Source organism: Euwallacea fornicatus, chromosome 20, assembly GCF_040115645.1.
Source record: "Euwallacea fornicatus isolate EFF26 chromosome 20, ASM4011564v1, whole genome shotgun sequence".
Taxonomy (NCBI): domain Eukaryota; kingdom Metazoa; phylum Arthropoda; class Insecta; order Coleoptera; family Curculionidae; genus Euwallacea; species Euwallacea fornicatus.
In genome coordinates, this window is record NC_089560.1 from 2,178,585 (window position 1) to 2,199,916 (window position 21,332).

Sequence of the window (21,332 nt, forward strand, 5' to 3'; positions counted from 1 at the left end):
TCTGATGATGGTAATTTTGAAATATTTCCAAAACGGTGCAAGATAACTTTATGAAATTTGGTACGATTTTATACCTTATAAGCCTCAATTGACTGATGTGGCTGAATGGAAATTATTTCGTCAGAGGCGTGCTGCACGGGTAGTGTCGGGGTTAAAAAATGCTAGATTTTTTTTATGTGCCCCATTTTTTAGTTGCTGATGCAAAATTATGAAACCATATACGCTTCCAGAAAAAAAAGACACTCTTGGTTCACGATGCTAGGACGCTTCGTTTTCGAATAAAATGAATTTAAACATTACAATGCATGACAAATACAAATGATGCTTAAAGCGATATTTTATTAAACACATCAAAACGATTAAACAATAATAAAAAACGAACAAGAAATTTAAATGACGCACTTTCAAAGTAAGTTTTCAAATAAGTTTCCGTTTTGTTGGATACACAGTCTAGATCGTTTTTTTATGCTCTGGGAGGCACGGGAAATTTGAAACGTATTTTCTTTTATTTGATTAACAGCTAAGTTGATTCTATCCAACAGTTCTTCCCTCGTGTTTATTTCTGTGGCATAGATTATGCTACACATAAAGCCCCAAAAAAAATAATCCAGGGGATTAAGGTCAGGTGATCGAGGGGGCCAGGTTATTGGACTACCTCTTCCTATCCACCTGCCTGGAAACTTTTCATCAAGCCAATTTTTCACGTTATTTCCAAAGTGAGCTGGTGCCCCATCTTGTTGATAATACATTTGCAATCGGGTATGCAATGGTATATCTTCTAATAGGCCTGCCAGCTCATTTTGAAGAAAATGTAAATAGTGTTGTGCTGTTAACCGGTTTGGAAATACAACTGGTCCTATTAATCTATTTCCTATGATACCTGCCCAAATGTTGACAGAAAACCTATGCTGAAAATGTGTTCTCCTTACGACTTTTGGATTTTCATACTCCCAATAATGTGTGTTATGGATGTTAAATGCTTTGTCTCTCGTAAAACTAGCCTCATCAGACCACAAGATATTATGTAAAACATTTTGGTGATTCAAAACCCACTGGCAAAAATTCATCCTAACTGTAAAATCTTCCTCTCGTAAGTCTTGAACCCTTTTATAGTGAAAGGGATGCAATCCCTGCATCCGAGTCATTCTTCCTATCTAAAAATTAATATTCGAAATAACTGTTTATCTGTTGTTATTTTAACGACTGTATTTACGATCGATTTTGGTATGTTTGTAATGTTTTCAAGCGTTCTTAGAGAAATTTGAGGATTTTCTTCTATTCGATTAAGCACATCCTCGAAATCGTAATCTACTGTAGGTCTTCCTTGGCCTCGAGAACGTTGAAAAGAACCACATTCGATTAAATTTCTATGTACTCGACTAAAAACAGATCGAAAAGGTATTCTTCTTCTCGGGTACCTCCTTCTGTACTCTTCTACGGCGGCTCGCGAATTACCATTACAGAACCCATAAATAAAATGAATATCGGCAAGCTCCCTACTTGAAAATTTCTCCATTTTTCACTAACAGCTTAATAATGACACAAAGAAACTCCCCAACAGAATAAATATAAACAAACATCAAATTGACAGTCAACATTGTTTAATATTTCGTAGCCTACTATTAAGTTTTCACAGAAAGTAAATCATTTGTATTTGTCATGCATTGTAATGTTTAAATTCATTTTATTCGAAAACGAAGCGTCCTAGCATCGTGAACCAAGAGTGTCTTTTTTTTCTGGAAGCGTATATGGTTTCATAATTTTGCATCAGCAACTAAAAAATGGGGCACATAAAAAAAATCTAGCATTTTTTAACCCCGACACTACCCGTGCAGCACGCCTCTGACGAAATAATTTCCATTCAGCCACATCAGTCAATTGAGGCTTATAAGGTATAAAATCGTACCAAATTTCATAAAGTTATCTTGCACCGTTTTGGAAATATTTCAAAATTACCATCATCAGAGTTACGTCTTTAAAGAGGCATACCTCATTAAGGAAGCATTTTCCGACATTGTTTTATTTAAAGTTTTGGTGTTATTTTTTGACCTAATTTACGTTGTTTAAATATGGTGCTTTAATTTCGGGACACCCTGTATATCCGAAACGTTAAAGGGCTCCATCGCCGGATAGTACCGAGGAATGTATGATTGATTTTGCGTCGTGATTCATCTTCTATAGACGAAATTGTCAACTGATATTAAAAATCCTATAAGTCATCTGGAAAATCAGGCAGTTGGTTTTAGTGGATTTCTAAGTAGGACGGGCCATTGATATTGGCTGATAACTCATAATTCCAAAACATATTTATCAATCATTTCACACGAAATGTTAATTTAAAATTCATGTCGGAAATGGCGGTTAATTATTACATACGGATTGTTTAAATTCCACACATGCTTGCGTGGAAAATTAAATCAACCTTGACTTGCAAAAGTTGCTTTGTTCGTGAACAAGATCAAATTAAAACATTGTTTTTGCGTACCTGGTAAAATTGCGAAAATTGGCCCTTGGCTGGACGATTGGTGTCCAGAAAATTTTGTGTCACTGTAAAATCATACAGATGCAGTTTTTCTTGATGCAAAACTTTTATTATTGATATTTGACTTCCTTCAGTATTCTTTGCCGATCTTCTCGTAATTCATTTCCAGGTATGAAGCAACACGCGCTCAAATTGCTTCTTTCTGGCTGAGGTGATAGATATTTTTTGGACGTTTAACGATTTTTCTTTTGGACCGCAAAGACTCAGTCTCGTCTACTAAATATCACATATAATATATACAGGGTGTTGCATTTAAAGCTGTGATTAAGGATTACTCAATAACAATACGTTGCATGAAAAAAAGCTCCAAGTTAAAGTTGTCCGGTAAAGAGGGGGACATGTCATGAAGATGGTGACTTTTAGCGAAAACGTTGTTTTAAGGTAATTTCAAGGGCAAGTTTTTTTCAAATGGGAATCCCGTATTTTTTTAACCTGTCTTTGTAGACCTTCAAAAAAGGAAGAACTTTTATTTGAACAATTTGTTTATTAGAAGTTTTGCTGCCGACTTATCTTTGATTTTTGTCCAAATTTTGAGTTAGTAGAAATCATGACCTTAAAATGACGTGTTGGCTAAAAGTCACGATCTTCTTGACATGTCCTCCTCTTTTCCGGACGACTTTTATTTGAAACTTTTTGAGACACCCTTTATAATACATATATATATAATAAATTTTCTTGAACATCTGGCCATCAGTTTGTCTTCTGTTCGGATATGTGTCCTATTACCGTTGATAGGTCCTACACCCATTGAAATATTCATGAATATGTGTATATGCAGGCATATCCCTCATTTCTTAGAGAACAAATAAATTATTCACATGATGAACTCACGTTTGAAATTTTAACATTGAAAATAAATTAACCACATGATGCTTACAAGCAAGAGTTTATCTAACACATGTTGTGTCACATCGTTACCATGCACATTCATTTATTTTAATAAAAATTTTATGTTTTACCGTGCAATGGAGGGAAATGTAAAAATGGAAATATCTTGAAAGCGGAAAGGCCCTGCCGATATTTACAAGGTATTGTATATCTTTTTTACATAAAAAAATTAAATAACACAGTTTTTAATAAAAAGTAGAATCGAGAATAATCGATAGAGTGATAGAAAGTTACAGGAGTTTAAATACAATGTGTCGACACAAAATGCTTCTCGTAATCTTTCCATTATCGCCTCATTGGGATATTTCTACGTACGTCAATCAAGAAAGTCAAATATAGAGGAATTTCCCTTTCCTGGTACATTCCGAACTTCCCAATATTACTGGAACTTAATGAAACATACATCAAATACCAAATAAGGCACTCTATACAGAAATGCGCCCTATAAAGGGACATCCTTGAATAGAAGTGTGTTGGGAATCAATGCCAATGACGCCCTTAAATCGCCCGTCCCTTTCCGCGTATTTCCCGTTAATCCATACATAGATCCCGTTATATCCAAGTCTGCAGCGATTTTTCTTGAGCTTTAAATAATACGACGTTTTAACGCCACTCATCGATTTTCTTAGGCTATTTAACCGGAAAATATTTTTCACGTTTCAAGCAAATTTGTTTAGTAAAAGAGTGCGGCAGTACACCAATTTGTCTCCATTTTCTGGTTCTTTGGATCTGGATACCCTGTTAAAACGTCATTAATTTTAAATCGCCCTGTTATGGCCCCCAATTTAAATGATTTTCAGACCCTTTTCAGTTGAATTAGTGTAAGATTAATTAACTTCGCCGGGTTATTTTTTACCTTTGCACGAAACGTTTCCATTTAAAAAAATGATTCGGAAATTTTAAACATTAATAACAGAATTGCCGGCTGATATTGATGGATCAGAGAAGTATTGATGATTTCATTAAATCACGAGATAATTATCATTTTCCAAGGCTGAGTTAGCAGCAAAAAAATGTTTTAATGAAAATATATTTGTCGTAGATAATTTTTCTTATTGCTGGAACATCCATATTAATCTGGATTCGGTTTGGCTGATCCGAATTTTTCTGGAAAAAAAAACGTCTCCAATCATTCTGCAATATAATCGTCCCTTTCCTAAATTAATGGATGTAATTTGAGGAGGGTTTTTAAGGAAAACATTTTTTGCTCACGACCGGAAGATAACACAAATCCATTACAGTAGTGCCCGCTTTACGTATTTTGCCAGCAACTGATACGACCTGAGTCGCCGACCCGGAGATGATAAATGAGATACTGGTGATAGATCGCTTTCGAATATATGGTGGCATCTTGTTCATTATATCAGTAACGACTTATCACTCTCCTAATACTTCCAAGAATCAAGCTTTTGCACATCCTGCTAACCAGCTTTGATTGTTGTACATAAATTATGCCAAAAACCTAAATCAATTCAGGAAGGGAAACAATTATTATACCTGATATTAAAGTTTCATATATCTACGCTTGTAGGTACCGTACTAAACTCAGGGTAATTAAATTCCCTTCTGTGATTTAATACCATATTATGCACAGAATATTTGTCTAATTTCCTGGAACATTCGCTATATGGTTTGATTGAAATTTATGCTATGATTAGCATAATATTAACTGAAACCAACTGATATTCTCAGTGAACTGCAAAATTATATAATTTTGCTAGGTCTCCAAGTTTCGACGTCTCAAAGAAGCGTCTTCAAGTAATTTAAAATAGCACCTTTAAAATTATTACTAGGGCTGTAATAAATTAAACATTCAAGAGGGAGGAGAGAGAACTTTCCTGTCGGGTAAAGCCTTCGCAAGAAAAAGCAAATTAGCTTAATCCATTCCGGGGTCTTAATCCAAAGATACCTTATGAAAAATTCAATTCCCTGTAAGGGATAGGCTAGCGTTGATTTTAATATTAATACCATCCTTGAAGTAAAATGTTCCACGGTGAAGACGTAAGTAAATCTTTCAAAAAGGAGGACGTAACATCTGCCAAGCGTTCTGTTCTATGAAAATAAATCCTTAGACGTGGAAAATCCAGGGTCACGTCCTAAAACACGGCTGTTCCATGGATACTTATCCAGGAATATTAAAAAGAAATGCAACTGCTTTCAACGACTATTAAGGAAGTATATATTACTTACAACCAGTTTGAAGTGACAGGATGAGTAATGCCGCGATAAATCTTTCTTTTTTAATTTTAAAATTTAAGCCGCCTCCGTCTTGCTTCCTGTAATAGGCTTAAAATCTGGGAAGGGAGAACGTGTTTATCTTTTTAATGACGCCATTCTCTTTTTTGTATTTAGAAGCTCGAGATTCTTAGAAAGACTATTATTCGAGTGACATTTCTTTTGTACTGTAGAAAATTGTGTAGTATTGAAATAGAGAACATAGGACATTCTCGGTAAAGCAGCCCTATTTATCATCCACGTCACGGAGTAGTGAGAGAAGTAAAGTTTCTTACGAAAATGAAAACGTCCTTGAAAAAATAAGTTAAAAATTATAAAAATAAGGCGGTAACTGAACATAACCTGATCCATTAGAAATATTAAATTGTAAGGCCCCTGCCTGCACTGTTACAAACGTCTCATTTCCTGAAATCCAAATTGTATGATGAAAGATGGAAACTCCAACTCTGCAACGCGTTAAAGCGCTAAAATTCACTGAATGACTTTATCAATGAAATTAAAGCGCTCCTTTCGTCGCTTACAATTATTTTTTCATAAAGTAGGTAATACGGAGCGACTCTTTGGCAAAATTTAATTACAACGTTTGCAAGAAGGATGTTACATCCTTGCAATTGATTTTACTCGAAGAATATTCATTCAACTAATCCATTACGAAAAGCTACTTTTCCCCATCGAAGCGATGAGCTTTCAAATTTAAAATTCGCATAAAACATAGCTGGTTTTTGTTGTTCGAATTTTCCTCCCCGAAGGGCGTTTTTTGATTTTAATCAAGAAGATCAAAATATAGGTCAAAACATCAGCAGCTTCTCAACTCGGTTTTAATGTTGTTCTAAACGCGATAAATTTTATTGGTCACTCAGTCGGTAATACTTCAATCTGTTGCAATTCCAACATATTCCGCTCTTTTCCTCCACAGTTTCGTGGACGCAGCATCAATCGAAATTTCTTTTCTATTTCCAGGTTTTTATCAATTTTCCCTCGATTTTCATTGCGTTTCCACGAAGCCCAATCCTGACATACCTCCGGATGGTCCTTTCGTGGGCTCACATTTCAGTATCTTAACTTACTTCATAAAAGACGCCGAATTTCAGATTCCTTGTCAAAAATAGTGAAACGTGTAAAAGCAGGGTGGACGAGATTGATATATCAAGAATTAATTCGTGTTGTAGATCCAATACGATAAATTTCCTGGCAACTGCAAAAATCTGGACTAATGTATAAAAAAGCAATTTGTTTTGAAGATTTATTGCCCTTTTTTTCGAGCGGCACTCTTAATTTAATAACGACAGGTCCTGTTATTACAACACCCACGCCTCGTGTTTACGTTACGAAATATAATAAATCCCTGAAAGAAATATTGATTGATGGATATTTCTTCGAACGCGTCATTGTAATGGGGAAACATCGATCAAAATCACTGATATTGTTGTCCTTATGGTAAAATCTGTTCTAATGGTTCCCGCCTGATTTGTAGCAGATCAGCGATGTGATCGAATTTCTACGAATGAATAAAAAATTTTTTTTTCCACACTTTCATTAGCTGCAAACTCTAATGGACGAGAATTTGATAAAATGCCTGTCATACTTCGTAAAATTATGCACGCGCAAGGTTCCCACGGTGCGAAAATATGTCCCCGCCTAATGACTGGCCGGTTAATAATCTTGTGTCATCACTGCTACCGAAAAGACTCCCAGATCAATCCATCGGAAAGTTAACTGGCAACCCATTAACCTTCGACTCTAAAGAAAATATTGCACGGTTCCCACGTACGCGCAGTGAGACGCGCACCTCCGCTCTTTGCCCATCGTGGCATCGTCTTTGGATGTCAGTGGATGCCGGACGGTCGAATCGATGCAACGGGACGTCAAATTTCTGCACAACACGTGAAATTACGATACGCACTTCGGTATTTAAGCAATTAGTGATGTGACTACGCGACAATGTTGCAGCTGCCACTTTTGCTGCTCACAGTGTTAGTTACGGCCAGTGCAAAATGTCCTTTGACGTGCACTTGTAGGAATGTTCCTCTGGAGATGGTGCCTACTAGTTACCTGCACTCCACCACCGTTAAGTGCGTTGGCTTTCCCACTTCCAATTCGACCCAATTAAGCAACTTGACAAGAATTCTAGAAGTTTCCCGCTTGGACGATGAAAGTTTCGCCCATTTAGTTCAGACTTTAGCGGGAAGTGATTTACCGGAATTAAACGCCCTGTCTGTAATGAACAGCTTTATAGGCAACATCAGTAATGTGCTTGATGTTATCGGTGATAAAATTAAGTCTGTAAGTTTTCAAAAGCTGGCGCTGTCCGAAGTGCCGGATTTGAGTGAGTGCTCAAGTTTAGTTAGTTTAGATTTATCTAGCAACGTTATCGCACAAGTTAGCAACCTAAGAACTTTGGAGTCTCGGACACTACTACAATCGCTGAATTTGAGTGCAAACTGTATCTACGAAATTGGCTCACAGAGCTTCCAAAATCTTACCAGCCTGAAAATCTTAGACCTGTCCAGCAACAACTTGTCTGCTTTATGCAGTAAAGTGCTTGGGCCTCTGACGGGGTTAAATTATTTGAACTTGAGCCACAATCGCATTCAAATGTTAAGCGATGACTCTTTCTCCAGTTTAGCCCACTTGCAGCAACTAGACCTCTCCTGGAATAACCTGGCTAGAATGGCCCCAGGTAGTTTGCAATTGCCGAACCTCACCCGCCTCCTTTTGGCAGGGAATTTCCAGTTAGGAAACACAAGTGCAATCATAGCTGAGGTCGGTAGGAAATTGCATACGGTGGATGCTTCAAGGATAGGTCTGAAACGAGTGCCAGGCACATTGACCCACTCAATAAGAACTTTGCGGCTGGCAGGGAACTCAATAAAGGAACTCACTTGTGGAGAATTGGACACCTATCCATTACTCCAAGTCTTAGATTTCACTTCGAACGGCATAAATTCCATTGAAGATGACGCATTAGGGCGGCAAGAATCCCTAGCGGTGCTCTATTTGAGCGACAATAAACTTCCCACTATTCCCAAAAGTTTGCCTGAGCAGCTGACTGAGCTGCATCTGGAGTGGAACGCGATCCAGAAGGTTTTGAAAGGCGACCTCCAGGGACTACCAAACCTTGAAGTATTGTTGCTAAACGACAATAAAATTACAAGTATAGAAGGCGGAGCTTTCGCTTATTTGCGCTCGCTCGTCACCTTGGATTTGTCGAGAAATTCGATAAAAGCTCTTTATCCGGGGAGTCTCACGGGCCCCTCGGCTTTGCAGATTTTAAGACTGAGTGGTATAGACACAGTTGCCCCCGCGGAAGACGTGTCATTTCCGCTTTCAGCCCCGGATCATTTAGTTAGTCTTGATTTATCTGGAAGCGCGGGCTTGGCGCGACAATTGCTCGCCGATAGAGCCGCTCTGGCCGCCTCTAAGGAATTGCAAGAGTTGGATATTTCCGGTGCAGATCTGGAATTCATCCGTTCTGATTTATTACACTTTCTGCCAGAATTAAGGGTGATACGCCTGAGAGATAATAGGCTGAATTGTTCTAATTTGCAGTGGCTGGCAGCGTGGATGAGACGTCAGGATAGGAATGACCAGGTTCGGTGTGCCAGCCCCCCAGAGTTGTGGGGGACGCCACTGCTTGATTTACAATACGCCGACAGCTACTCGATAGAACAGATAAATCATGACGATTTCGAGGGGGCCATTAATCTAGTCAATGCAATTGGGAAGAACAGCCCTAGGGGAAAATATTTTTCTGGAGAAATCACTACGATAACAACAAATAAATCTGTCCAGGTCAAAGGGGATGATGATAATGATCCGAAGTCGCGATCATTGGACAATAAAGCGAGACAAGTTAGCGATAATGAGATTGTAGCAATAGGTGACTTTATGTCGGGACGTGTCGCAAAGAAAGACATGGAGACCATTAAGGTCGTCAACAAGATATTAGTGCCAAGTGCAGACCTAAGACTCTCATCTTTAATTCCGGTGACTAACGAGCGGAAGAAGTATTTTGAAACGAGGTCGACGAGTACGAGAGGACAAGACGAAGAAGGTAAGGTGGTTTTCTAAACTTTTACACTATTTTTAGAAGTGTTCCCTTGTGCATCTCAGTTGCAAAAGCACATAGACATTTTCACCAAAAAGACTAATTCTGGAAAGAAAAAATAGTGACGTGAAACATACACACATAGACTGTTAACTTATAAGATTCGTTAACGATACCTGGAAAGTCTTTAGGGTGATTCATCTCTAATGACTTTTCAATTAAGTGTTCGAAATGAAATTAACTTTTACCGAACTCCCTTTTAACATCTCTTTTCACCCGAACGCGACTACATCCGAAGGTTATACAGTGTGTCCAAGGTAAGATTGTCCAGCATGGAGATTTCGTAAACAATAATATATAGAACTTTTGTTAAGTAGGAGAAATGTTGCGCATTTAACGGAGTAATTCCGCGATCTTAGCAGATCTCCCAAGGTTTATTTTGAGCTATTGTGTATGGTAAGACATGGGTGAATCGATCCATCGCGGATTTTTTAAAAGATTCCACATGCTAGCATTGAATCCATTCTAGTACTTTTTGTTTGTCAATTTGAAGCCAACGTTTTGTTGCAAATTAACTCACGTATTTCACTTAACAATTTTTACTATCTTACGTGCCTGTCTAATTTACTTGTGCGTTAAAACCAGTATCCATGATTTCCTAAGCACAAATACGTTAACATATCCAGACTGTTCCTGCTAAGTTCCATATTTGGTGTCAGTTTCAAAAGCTTCGAGAACTCCCGTTTATAGTTCTTCGGTGTCAAAGATATGTTGATAAAAATGATTTTTGATATAACTCCAAAGGAAAAAAACCTAATGGGGTGATATTAGGAGAACGAGCTCACAAAGGGTTTTCCGTCTGCGTGTCCGCTTATCTTTTAAGAAATCTATGTGATAGATAACCTTTGAGAACTTTTCCATTATGTCTGGGTGCGCCATCCTCTAGGAACCACCAGTTATGTGTTAAAGATCACGGGAGATTATCTAAAACTTCCAAATCACTTTCAGGTGTAACAAGTAGATGAAATTGTGGTAAATGACATCTTCATTTTTATAAAACAAACTCAGCTGTTGATTTTGAAATGGAAACTGCAGTCAAAAACTGATTCCAGTTTTTATTTACATATATCTTACTATAACTCAGAAAATGTTTTCTAAAATATGGGTTCTGTTTACAGCAGAAAATGCTCCCTTGCGTGCGCAAGATTTTTCGTAATTAACTCATTAACTATTAAGTTTGTTCCCCATGCTGAACATCCTTATCTTGGACACATTTTATACCTTTTTTTAGATATAGAGTATAGTTTCATAGTATTTTGTATAATTTTGAACAGCTAAAATTTGTGGGGGGATGTCGGTTGCTCGTAGTCGGTACAAGGGGTGAAGGCCGTTTAAAGACGCCACAGCGTTCTAAATATTCCGAAACTTGGCCTAATGCTAGACGTCGGGGGTGTGGGTTTCGGCCGGCTTTAAGTAGTGTGCGGTTTAGTGGAAGTTTTTAAAAATCCTCAAAGACTCGAATTTTACGGGTGCAGACCTGCCTGAAGGCACCGAAAAGTGCACCGTTCGTGCTACTCTCACCGAATTTAATAATTACCTGAGGGTGCTCGTCTGAAGTGTGTAAATCGGGGCAAATTTCGACGTTAAATTCGACCTAATTTTACGTATGACGTGTTTTCGTCCGACGCAGACCACGAAGAGGCTAAAAAAATCCATCTCTGGTCAGGTAAAAAAACCGACAGGAGATTTCGTCCAGTTCTTCTATTGGACAAGATGTTTAACTTTGAATTTTGCATTCTAGATGCCCCTCTGTGGGCGTTTCGCAAAGTCTCATCTTAGGACTTTCGAATGCGACGAGCTAGAAATTTGAAAAAAAAAAAAAAACGAAAATGCTGCATACCGGACTGAATCCGTCAAAAATAGAAGTGATCGAATGAAATTTGAAACTTGTGCTCAATTTTTGAATGAAAACTAGAAATTCCTGCTAAGTACCATACAAAACTCCGAAGTTCTCTTTTTTTGTTAAATTTATGTTTTCCCTCAAAAATCGATTGAAAATTGTAATTTACATTTTTTTTTAATATAGTTTTTCCGATATTCCAACCAAAAAATCATCAAGACGATTCTCTCGTTATCATCGAAATAATGAACCTCTCGGCTCATTCACGGATTTAGGTCACTTTCGATAAAATGTCGGTCGGGAAATTTATTTACATCAATTCGTAGATATGCAAGTTTGACCATTGATTTTAGTAAAATAAAGCCGAGAAGCGGATACAATTGGACGACAAATAAAAATTGAGGATCTTACGAAGGATTTCCAGGCCTTGCTGGCAAGTCTCGTGCCCGTTTTCGCAATGTTTCAAACATTTTATTTAAATTTTACTGGTTTTAGGTGGGTACAGAATTAAAAAGAAAAATAATGAGGGTATTAGGAACACTGAGGAAAGTATGATACAACATGTCCACCGTATTGGACACATTTCTACAGACTGTTTTACCCTTCGGACGGAAAGATAATTGATTGTGAGAATACGAATATGATTTCGGCGAATTCGATAAATAAATTACAATCGTATTTATTCAAGTAACGAAAAGCTCATTTTCCGGCGCGCATTTGAGTGCAGTCGGTTGTACTTCCCGCCTAGTGCGGGAAATACGATCAAGATCACGTATGATTCCGCAAAAGTCAGATTGACAGTTCCATTTCGCAAAAATATTGTTCCTAATTATTTTGGGAAATTTCTTTCTGAACTTAGAAAATAACGTTTCTCTGCAATCTCTTTAAAAGTAACAACTTTTTGGCGTGTTTGGACGTCGTAAAGCGTTCAAAAGAACCCTAGATTTTGTTCATACAGGCGGGAATATCCGTTCCTCGGCAATAAAAGCAAATACACATTTGAAATTAATGTTGAATTGCAGAAAAAATAATATATGCATCTCGTAGAAATGCACTATGCACATTACGAATTTCCATCGTCAGCCAGAAATAATATTATTTTTCTGCTATGTACACAATACAATATTTCCACACACTTGAAACTTGAAAATAACTCAATTTTGGCACACTGATCGTGCAGAGCGGTTCTTTAACAATAAATCAACTCCTACCATTATATTACGAAACTACTTACATATAATCTTTTTAGCATTTCTTTGTCTCATAAAATTGTTCAAGTTTAACACCATCTTGGATTTCCAACAAAAATTTCTGTAAAATCTTGCAGTATTCTCAAAGCGAAATCTTTGAGAACTTCTCTATATAAATGACAAAGCTTTACAACTGGAAAATGCAAGGTCTCTTTCTGAACCTGGACGAAGTTCGTTGGGGTTAACTGAAGGCTCGTCGAAGAATTCACAGTCTAAAAAGTTTAATCTTCTCTTTTGCAAGACTTAAGGTATTTAACTTAACGATTTTTCGTTCTGACCCCAATGGGGCACCGCTCATTGGCCTAAAAGAAGGTGAATCACAGAGAGACCGTCAAATTATCTAAACCTCAAGCATTCCATAACTCCTATCAGACGATTTTTGTAGGATTTTCTAGCTTCAATCAAGGAAACGCTTGATGCATTTTAAAATGCAACTATAGATCTACCATTTGCGAGTAAAGTGTCGTATCTTTCGTATCATGTATTCGACATTCGTGAAATACCAACTAATGTGGATGAATAGTTCCAGGTAAATATACGTTGTCCGTGGTATTATTCAAGAATCCTTATCCAGGAACGAAGACAATACATTACGAAACGATTTGGAAAAATCTGGTCGAATTCACAATCTGCGATGATGTACAAGATGTCGTGTTTTTGCCGTCTTTGCTGAATATATCAATATTAATAAGAATGAAAGTGTTCTATTTGTAAAACAAACGGAGATATAATTTTTCATCATACCAATACCATGAGTAATAACCATTTTGGGATCTAAATATTCTGAATACCGCTTTTGCTCTTCGGAAAACTGAAGACATGCGAAAATTTTAACGTCAAATTCGTCCTGTATGAAGAACACCAAAACGGTTATGATAAATCAATTTCTTATTTCGCCTCACAACCAATTAGGTAATCGCAAAAACCGTATAGTTCTACATACTATATTAAATGAAAAGGGATACACCCGACAGAGACAGCAAAAACGGGACGCTCTGGACATATAATTTTCCGTTTAAGTAAGTCTATTATGACCTATTCATGGCAAAGACTGAAAGACAGGGCCCTGAATAATTGATGATTTTTTCGTTAAGTGCGAAACCAAAGTGTACGCAACAAAGTTTCCACATGTACAAGATGCTCATGCCATACATTACCTAAGACACAGTGAATTCCCATAAGAAAATTATCTGGATGCGATGATATTTATAATCTACGAGTACAGCAAAATAAAAACAAAACAGGCCCTTTTGCCTATCAACAAGTCCCCACGCACAATCAAACAATCGATCCAGCAAACAGTCCTGTACTGTTTAAGCCACTTTGTCCGCAGGGAAATCGTACGATTTCGTTCGAGTTACGAACATACTCGCACAAATTGCCTCCAACTTAATTGAGGCACAGAATGGGGCATGGGCCGCTTAAGTCTCAGAAATTCTTGTATCCAGCTTTTTCTCATCTCGAGGTATACATATAGCAGCATAAGGAGTGAGTGTTCTAGTTGTAACACGGGTAATTTTTAACGTAAGAACTTGTTTTAGTTTATTGGATTTAATGTATAATACATTCGACGATCTTTTAAATATGCACATAAAAATCCTGCATATCAATTGGTCGAGTTTTACAAATTGGTTGCGATAATTAATGGTATTGCCGAACCTGTTGAATGACACGTCGAAGCTCTTTTCACCACCATCTAGAATCGCTTAGGTTCCGTACGTGTCACCGAACTGCCACATTTTCACTTATTAACAAACTTATTTCCAGTCATTACACATTTCCTCGATAAACATTTTCATTGCCAGATCATGGACCTTCCAGAATTAAAACTGTGACTGGAAGAGTCCCATAACCGATTAAAGCAATAATTCGTGATTAATAGATATTGTAAACAAACGACGAAAACTTGCAAATTATTAGTTCAGAGCCGATGACCAATGGAACTTTTCTATAATATCTCAGATGTCACATTGTACTATAGCAGAACCCAATATAAGAAAAGGCAGTTTCCTTCGTCCATTTCATGCATGCATAGCTCCGCGGATAAACCCCATGAATAATCGTAAATCACCCGCTTTTAAAACATCTTTTCAAACTCTCCTCACACTTATCCGTTTCACCAAGTGCAACTAGGCAATTCAATAAGCAATCCCCCTGAATGTATCTTAATTAAACCCATCAACTCTGCCCTTAACTACAAGTAACCAGGCCCTGTCGTGCATCGCCAGTTTCCTTCAGACAGCGCCCTCAAAGGCCCTTTATACTACAGCCAACCAATAGCGAATCGATTGAAGAGAGACTACAGCACTTTTGCCCATCTAATCTTGCCGTTAAGCTTTTAGAATGCGAACAGCGCAAAGAAATGAAATGTAAACAGAAAAAGAGCTTTCGCAGACTTGGGAGAAAAAAGACGGTAATTAAAAAGGTGGATCCAGCGTCTGGGTCAAAAAGAATGCTTTTGAAGAAACCGCTTCGCAAAATGGCATTCTGGGCAAATATTTGACTAAGATTGTTGATGGGACTCAGATTAATGGTAGGGATGTTTCAAATTTAAAACCTCACAATAGGGGTTATATTTTTAGGAAATAACGAAGCTGAGAGAGATGGGATGTAGAAGGTTCGGTTTAATCGAATTAAATAAACAATTAAATACTCAACAAATCTAATCAAACTTGATCTTTTGCAGATTCCAACAGGGCTTCGACAGCCAGCACCGACTCGAGCCAACATTTCAGGGGGCGAAATAATGGGCCAACTGCAGCCCTTAATAAAACCCAGACGCCCCATAATCTGGCGTCTAATGAAAGGAACTTCAGTGACACATCTGGCTTAGTGGAAGCCAACAAAAGCGACACTCCAACATTGCAAGTTAATATGACAGAGGATGTTTCACAATGGAATGCTTCAACGGTGAGTTAAGACATTATTCTGGATAATTAAACTTCGAGTAGCGATTTCGAATGGAATGCTTTGAATTTGTTTACGAAAATGCCATTTTGTGTATTTTTACCAGGGGTTTGGTTAATTGGAAGTTTTCAGTTTTATGTGAATTAGCAAATCTGTCAGGGAGTACGGTAAATATCTCCAAACTCTATGCTACTTTTTACTTCTCTATCGCTGCTGTTCTAAGTCTTAATCGAGGCTGGCCCTTAGAATCCCAGCAAAAATTCAAAATTATCATTAATGTACCACCAAAAAAAAATTGGGGAAGGCTGGTTTAAAGGGTGCAATCCATCAAACCTTCTGTCAATACCTCTAATCCTCATTATGATGCATACTCCGCTATCGCGCAAAGAAACTTGAAATCTTTGGATCTTGGGGACATTAAAAAACTAGAAAGGCAGAGTCCACCGGGAAGTTCGCAGAAGAAAAGTTGGTTTATGTAAATAATAACTGTATCCCAACGTAATGCGCCCACATATTTAAAGTCTTCTCAGGGCTCAAGCCTTCCCCCTTTCTTCCAGATAAGAACATCAATGTTCCGAAACGATGAAAGCCAAGGCAAGCTCTTACACCCAGGGATGTTAATCTTGGCCATGGGGATTTTATGCGCAGGTGCAACTCTAGCAACACTAGCTGTGAGGTTCAACAGCAGGAAAAGATGGATGGAAAGGAGAGAAAGCGCGGACAGCATCCCCGTGGCCAGCATATCCAGTATCACAGAACTTTGGTGACATTTGAAGGATGAGGAGCAGGACAAAGAGCTCCTGCACGAGACTTCAGTCCCCTAAGATACCAAGTATGTGCTTGATAATAATTTTTGAACAAGGTGCGCCACTGGATTTAAGTGCTGTGCTGTTATTCTTAGCTTAAAGAATAAAATGGCGGCAACAATGCGAATGCTCACATTTGAATAATCCTTTTGGCGTATTTAAGCCTTTTTGCAGTGCTGTTTCATGCACTCGAGCGAACTCTAAATAAATAGTTACGAGAGCTCCTTCTTGATAAGTAAGTTAGGCGACATTCCGGGTAGATGGTTTTCCTTATTATTGCATTTCTCGTTTATCTCATAAAGCATGGTTCTTCGAATGACTGACACTTTTATACTCGATGTATTATAAAGTAAATACAGATTAAATTAATGTTTTATATTTGTAAAACCCTGCTGTAAGTAAAATTGGGAATTATAGGGTTTGATTTTGTAAAAAGAACATAGTGTAAGTAATGTAGTCTCACAAAGTCCCACGAGGTCTATTTGGGATGCGAACAGAAACTTGTAAATTGTATGATAAATAGATTTACTGTATTGTGTAAGGTACTTTGAAAATTACGTAAATAAAGGAGAATGTTCACTCTGGATGTACGAAATAAAAACCATAATTAAAAAATACACCCACCCAAAACTAAGCATTAAACTCATGCCAGATTTTCGCATCTCGGGAGTAAAAGTTCCGCCGGAAATGACATCAAGAAACATATCTACCTATCATTGCAGAGGAATATTCTACTTTCCAGATTGAAAGATGTGGCTCCAGAAATTCGTTTATTTCGCAAAACGAAAAATCACGATAATTTAGATTTGCTCAAGAGATCACAGATGGTCCTAATAGCAACTAGTTACGGTTAAAATAACGTAGACAACTTCTCTCCACAATTGGACAGTCAGGATCCTCATGATGATGGTGATTGGTCTGTGTGAATCATAAGATTAATAAATCGAGAAATGGTGGTTAAGAACGAGTATTGCAGGATTCTAACAAAAGGGCGCGCTTCACAAGAAGTTAATGGGAATCTTCCTCCAAGAAGAAAATTCGAATTGCATGACATTTTTATATGATAGTTTATATTAGCAGTTGAATGAAAACCCCGATTTTTTATAATTATTATCTGTGCCAAAAATATGGATAGAACATCTCTTTTAATGTTGAATTAGAACAATCAAACAATCTAAGTTAAATGTGGGGAAACTTAGTTAATATTAGCAAAATAAGTTTACCCTCTAAAATAAATAATCAAAATTGAAGAAATATTACCATTGAGGAAAAAAGGAATAATGATAATGGACAGTTCTTATAGGATTGCAGAGAAGGAGTTCCTACTGACACCCAAGAAATCATTGTAATAAAATAACAATTTAACAGAATCCGGTCAAAGAAGGAGTTTACTGAATATAGAAAATGCGTTCCCGTCCCATATATCATAATTATTAGGATTGACAAATGAAGAAGTTGAGCTCAGTTGACTCACTCTAAGGAGTTTACGAAGAAGGAAGTGAAAACGAGAATTCAGGACTGATCTTAAGGGCCATTTGCCCATATGATCTAAACTTCTTTGTCGTCTCTACACTCAAAGCTTTCCATTAATTCGCTTTCAGAGATTCCGTTGTTCCTTTTATATAAAGCTATTTTTACAACAAGTATTGATCCTTCTATCCAAGCAAACAGGAGTACTCCTGATGCCACCAGACCTAAATTCCGTTTGACGCTATCGAGTATTGTAATAGCATCCAATAATCTACGTTTGGACGATGAACTAACTTGAACTATAATCAACTAACTTGAGTTAGCCAAACTTGCACAAGGTGGTCGAATTTCAATAGTTTACTATTATTATCTCGTAAACCATTAGGCATAGAAGTTCAGTTGCAAATTGCTAAATTTAATACTAAACTAAGATTCGAAAAGGGTGTTACCAAATATCATTTGGTTTGCGCGGTATTGAGAATAAAACAAAACCCCCTGAAACAATTATTCTCCAAATAAATTGAAAACTGGCAATTCTACATAAAATGCTTCAATAAAAAAATGTATTATTTCTCGCAGGCTACCAAGCTACCAACCAACTTTCTTCAAATGCGGATCTGAATTTTTTCTCGTTTGAGACAAATACAGTCCATCGTTGAGTGAACATCCTCTAATCTGGTATAATCCAAACCAGCTCCAAACTTATATTTTATTTTAAAAAAATATCCCAACTATAAAACCGTATTTATATACTATTTTTATTTAGTATGAAATAATTCTTAGCTCTATTTTCCCTATTTTCCTCAGACTTCAATGAAAATGAATAATATTAATCACAGAAAGCTACGAAAACATTCGAAACCTCATTAATATTTAAACAAAATGGAAAAACCGCTAGAACAGAGAGTGAAGGATATTTAATTAAAAATATGTATAGGAACACTTTAGCTACTCAAATAATTGCATAATATGTCAATACAAAAAGGGCACTGAATTTATTTCATGTTAAATAGTGGCCCTGCGCACATTTTGTATTTTATTCAAAATGAAATTGCAACAAATTGAATTCCTGAAAGCACAGGTAATTCATAAAACATTTTTTAATCAAAACAAGCAGCTAAATTGAACGATACCCATCAAGCGGAAATAAAATGGATTTGTTCGATGGACGTAATAGCGGAAACAATTATTATTGTGGATCATTGTTCTGATTGTACGACATGATAAAACATGCGGTATATGACTAATTTCACAAACCACTAAAATGGACCTGACTCCACATTTATGAATGTACAATATTTTTCCAGAATGTTAACTGTATTCTTGCATAGTTCTATAGTTTTAAGCAAAAAAGATAAATAAATGTATTTAAATTTTATATTGTCCTTTTTTCATATCCGGGCCTGAAAATAATTGACTTTACATATTCGAGTTTGGGACAAAATATGATTTATTCACAAAAGGCCACCACATAAAATGAAGGACTCATTAAAACTGTATAACGGCTATATGCAGCTTTAATGCATGTGCTCTCTGTGTGAGATTTATTAATGATTGTTTTTGGTGCAGGCATATTTAGTTTCCTGCTAACAAAAGTGAATTATCTTTAACTTTGTTGATTCTAATAAAACAGCTTCCCTAACGGGACGTACACGTGATCACGTGTTGAATTGTCGGGGTATAATAGAATTTCTCCTGTAATATCGGTAATTACTCCAAGTTCCTACATCATAGAGGAAATTGCCTGGATTCAGCGATCCAGGTAACAAGACACTATTTATGCATTGCGCCTTGCATACGAATTACCGTCTCTTGACTACAGAAGTGCAGCAATGTTTATCTTATCAGTTTTCTGGAAAATTGTCTTCTTAGCAGAACAAAAGAACGCCACTGATATTGGACGCGTTTCCAAAGTAATCAGTAATAAGGACACGTATTGTCTAACGCTGATGAAGCTTTTGCAAGAGCTTTCTGGTTCGTTATCGATTTATCATTCATTGGCGACGCTTTGAACGATCCATTATTTCTAGGTTCTCTTTGGCACTGTAACCCAAATGTGTCGAAATATGCCCGGGGGAAAACCACATATTTCCACGTCATATGCCAAATCCTCATCGGCCAGAAATAACGCTTCTCATTTTCCGAAGCTTGTTCTTTAATTCCCTCATCGGGCCAGGATTCCGCAACACAATAAAACTTGTGTCTAAACCGGTTTACTCTTTCAGATAAATAATCTTTTTCCAAGGATTGTTGGAAAAAGCGATTATTCCCTGAGCTCTGCAGAAAGAAATCTTGGAAGTAATAGCTAAAGTTAAATTTAAAGATAGCCTTGCCCCAGGGTATTAGTTCTTATATCAAGGTGCAAGAATGATTATGAAAAAGTACATTTAAAATCCTTTATTTGGAGTTTTGGAATTCTCTCGATAGGTGTAGAGCTCACACTGTAGATATGACCTACTAAAACTAGGTATTTTACAAACGCCAACCAAGATATTTTTAATCGAGTAAGTATGTAAGTATATCTAAGTTTTTGTTACAATACAGGGTGTTTCGCAAACATATCGACATAGTTTTAGCGGATGTAAAGCTCATAAAAACAATTATTTAGAACGAATAAAGTTACGTCCAAAATCGCTTCGTTTAAAACCTACAGGGTGTTTAATTTTGCATTTTTATTATTATTTTTTAATTTCAAAAACAATTTGGGATGTGGATTTAAAATTCGAGACATGCTATGGCGGGATAGGTGTGCATGTTCCTGAGTAGGCCGAATATTTCCATTTACACCAATGGCGCCTCTGCGGTCATTCAATGGTATGGTTTTGATGAGAAAAGTGGCACGCCATTGACTTCTTTTAATACAAATATTTTTTTACAACATTCCCCTAATTCTTCATAACGAAGCCTCTGAGTGTTATGTTGCTGAAGTAGCCGTTTTCGAGACAAAAAATTATTTCTCATTTATGTGCCTACAAAAAAACTGATACAGATTTCCAAGCATGATTTTTTAGAACTATTTAGGAGAAATTTATTTTATTTTATTTCAGTGGAAATGGAGGACATGAAGACAAACAATTTTATGTCACTATGCCAAACCGCTTCTGAAATATTAGAAAAAAAAATATTTAATGCAAAATTAAACTCCATGTACCGTGGAAACGAACCGATTTCAGACCTAATTTCATTCCTTCTAAATATTTGTTTTCATGAGCTCTACATTCCCTGAAAGTTTATCCGTATGTTTATGGAATACCCCGTGTAATAAATAGACTTCAATCAGAGCAAT

The 21,332-nt window shown here is 36.9% G+C and overlaps 3 protein-coding genes across 4 annotated transcripts in view; 1 reads left to right on the forward strand and 2 right to left on the reverse strand.

The window, feature by feature from the left end:
* The window catches only part of LOC136345507 (protein timeless homolog), a 118,044-nt gene that overhangs the window by 55,274 nt on the left and 41,438 nt on the right, over positions 1–21,332 (reverse strand). The gene's annotated exons all lie outside the window — the stretch shown is intronic.
* LOC136345504 (methyl-CpG-binding domain protein 5/6 homolog sba-like) overlaps positions 1–21,332 on the reverse strand; it is a 266,872-nt gene that overhangs the window by 15,221 nt on the left and 230,319 nt on the right. The window lies entirely within an intron of this gene.
* On the forward strand, positions 7,502–19,424 carry LOC136345511 (leucine-rich repeats and immunoglobulin-like domains protein sma-10). The gene is made up of 3 exons (XM_066293888.1): positions 7,502–9,719; positions 15,550–15,773; positions 16,328–19,424. The coding sequence occupies exons 1-3, from the start codon at positions 7,607–7,609 to the stop codon at positions 16,535–16,537; spliced, it is 2,547 nt and encodes an 848-aa protein (XP_066149985.1). The 5' UTR covers positions 7,502–7,606; the 3' UTR covers positions 16,538–19,424.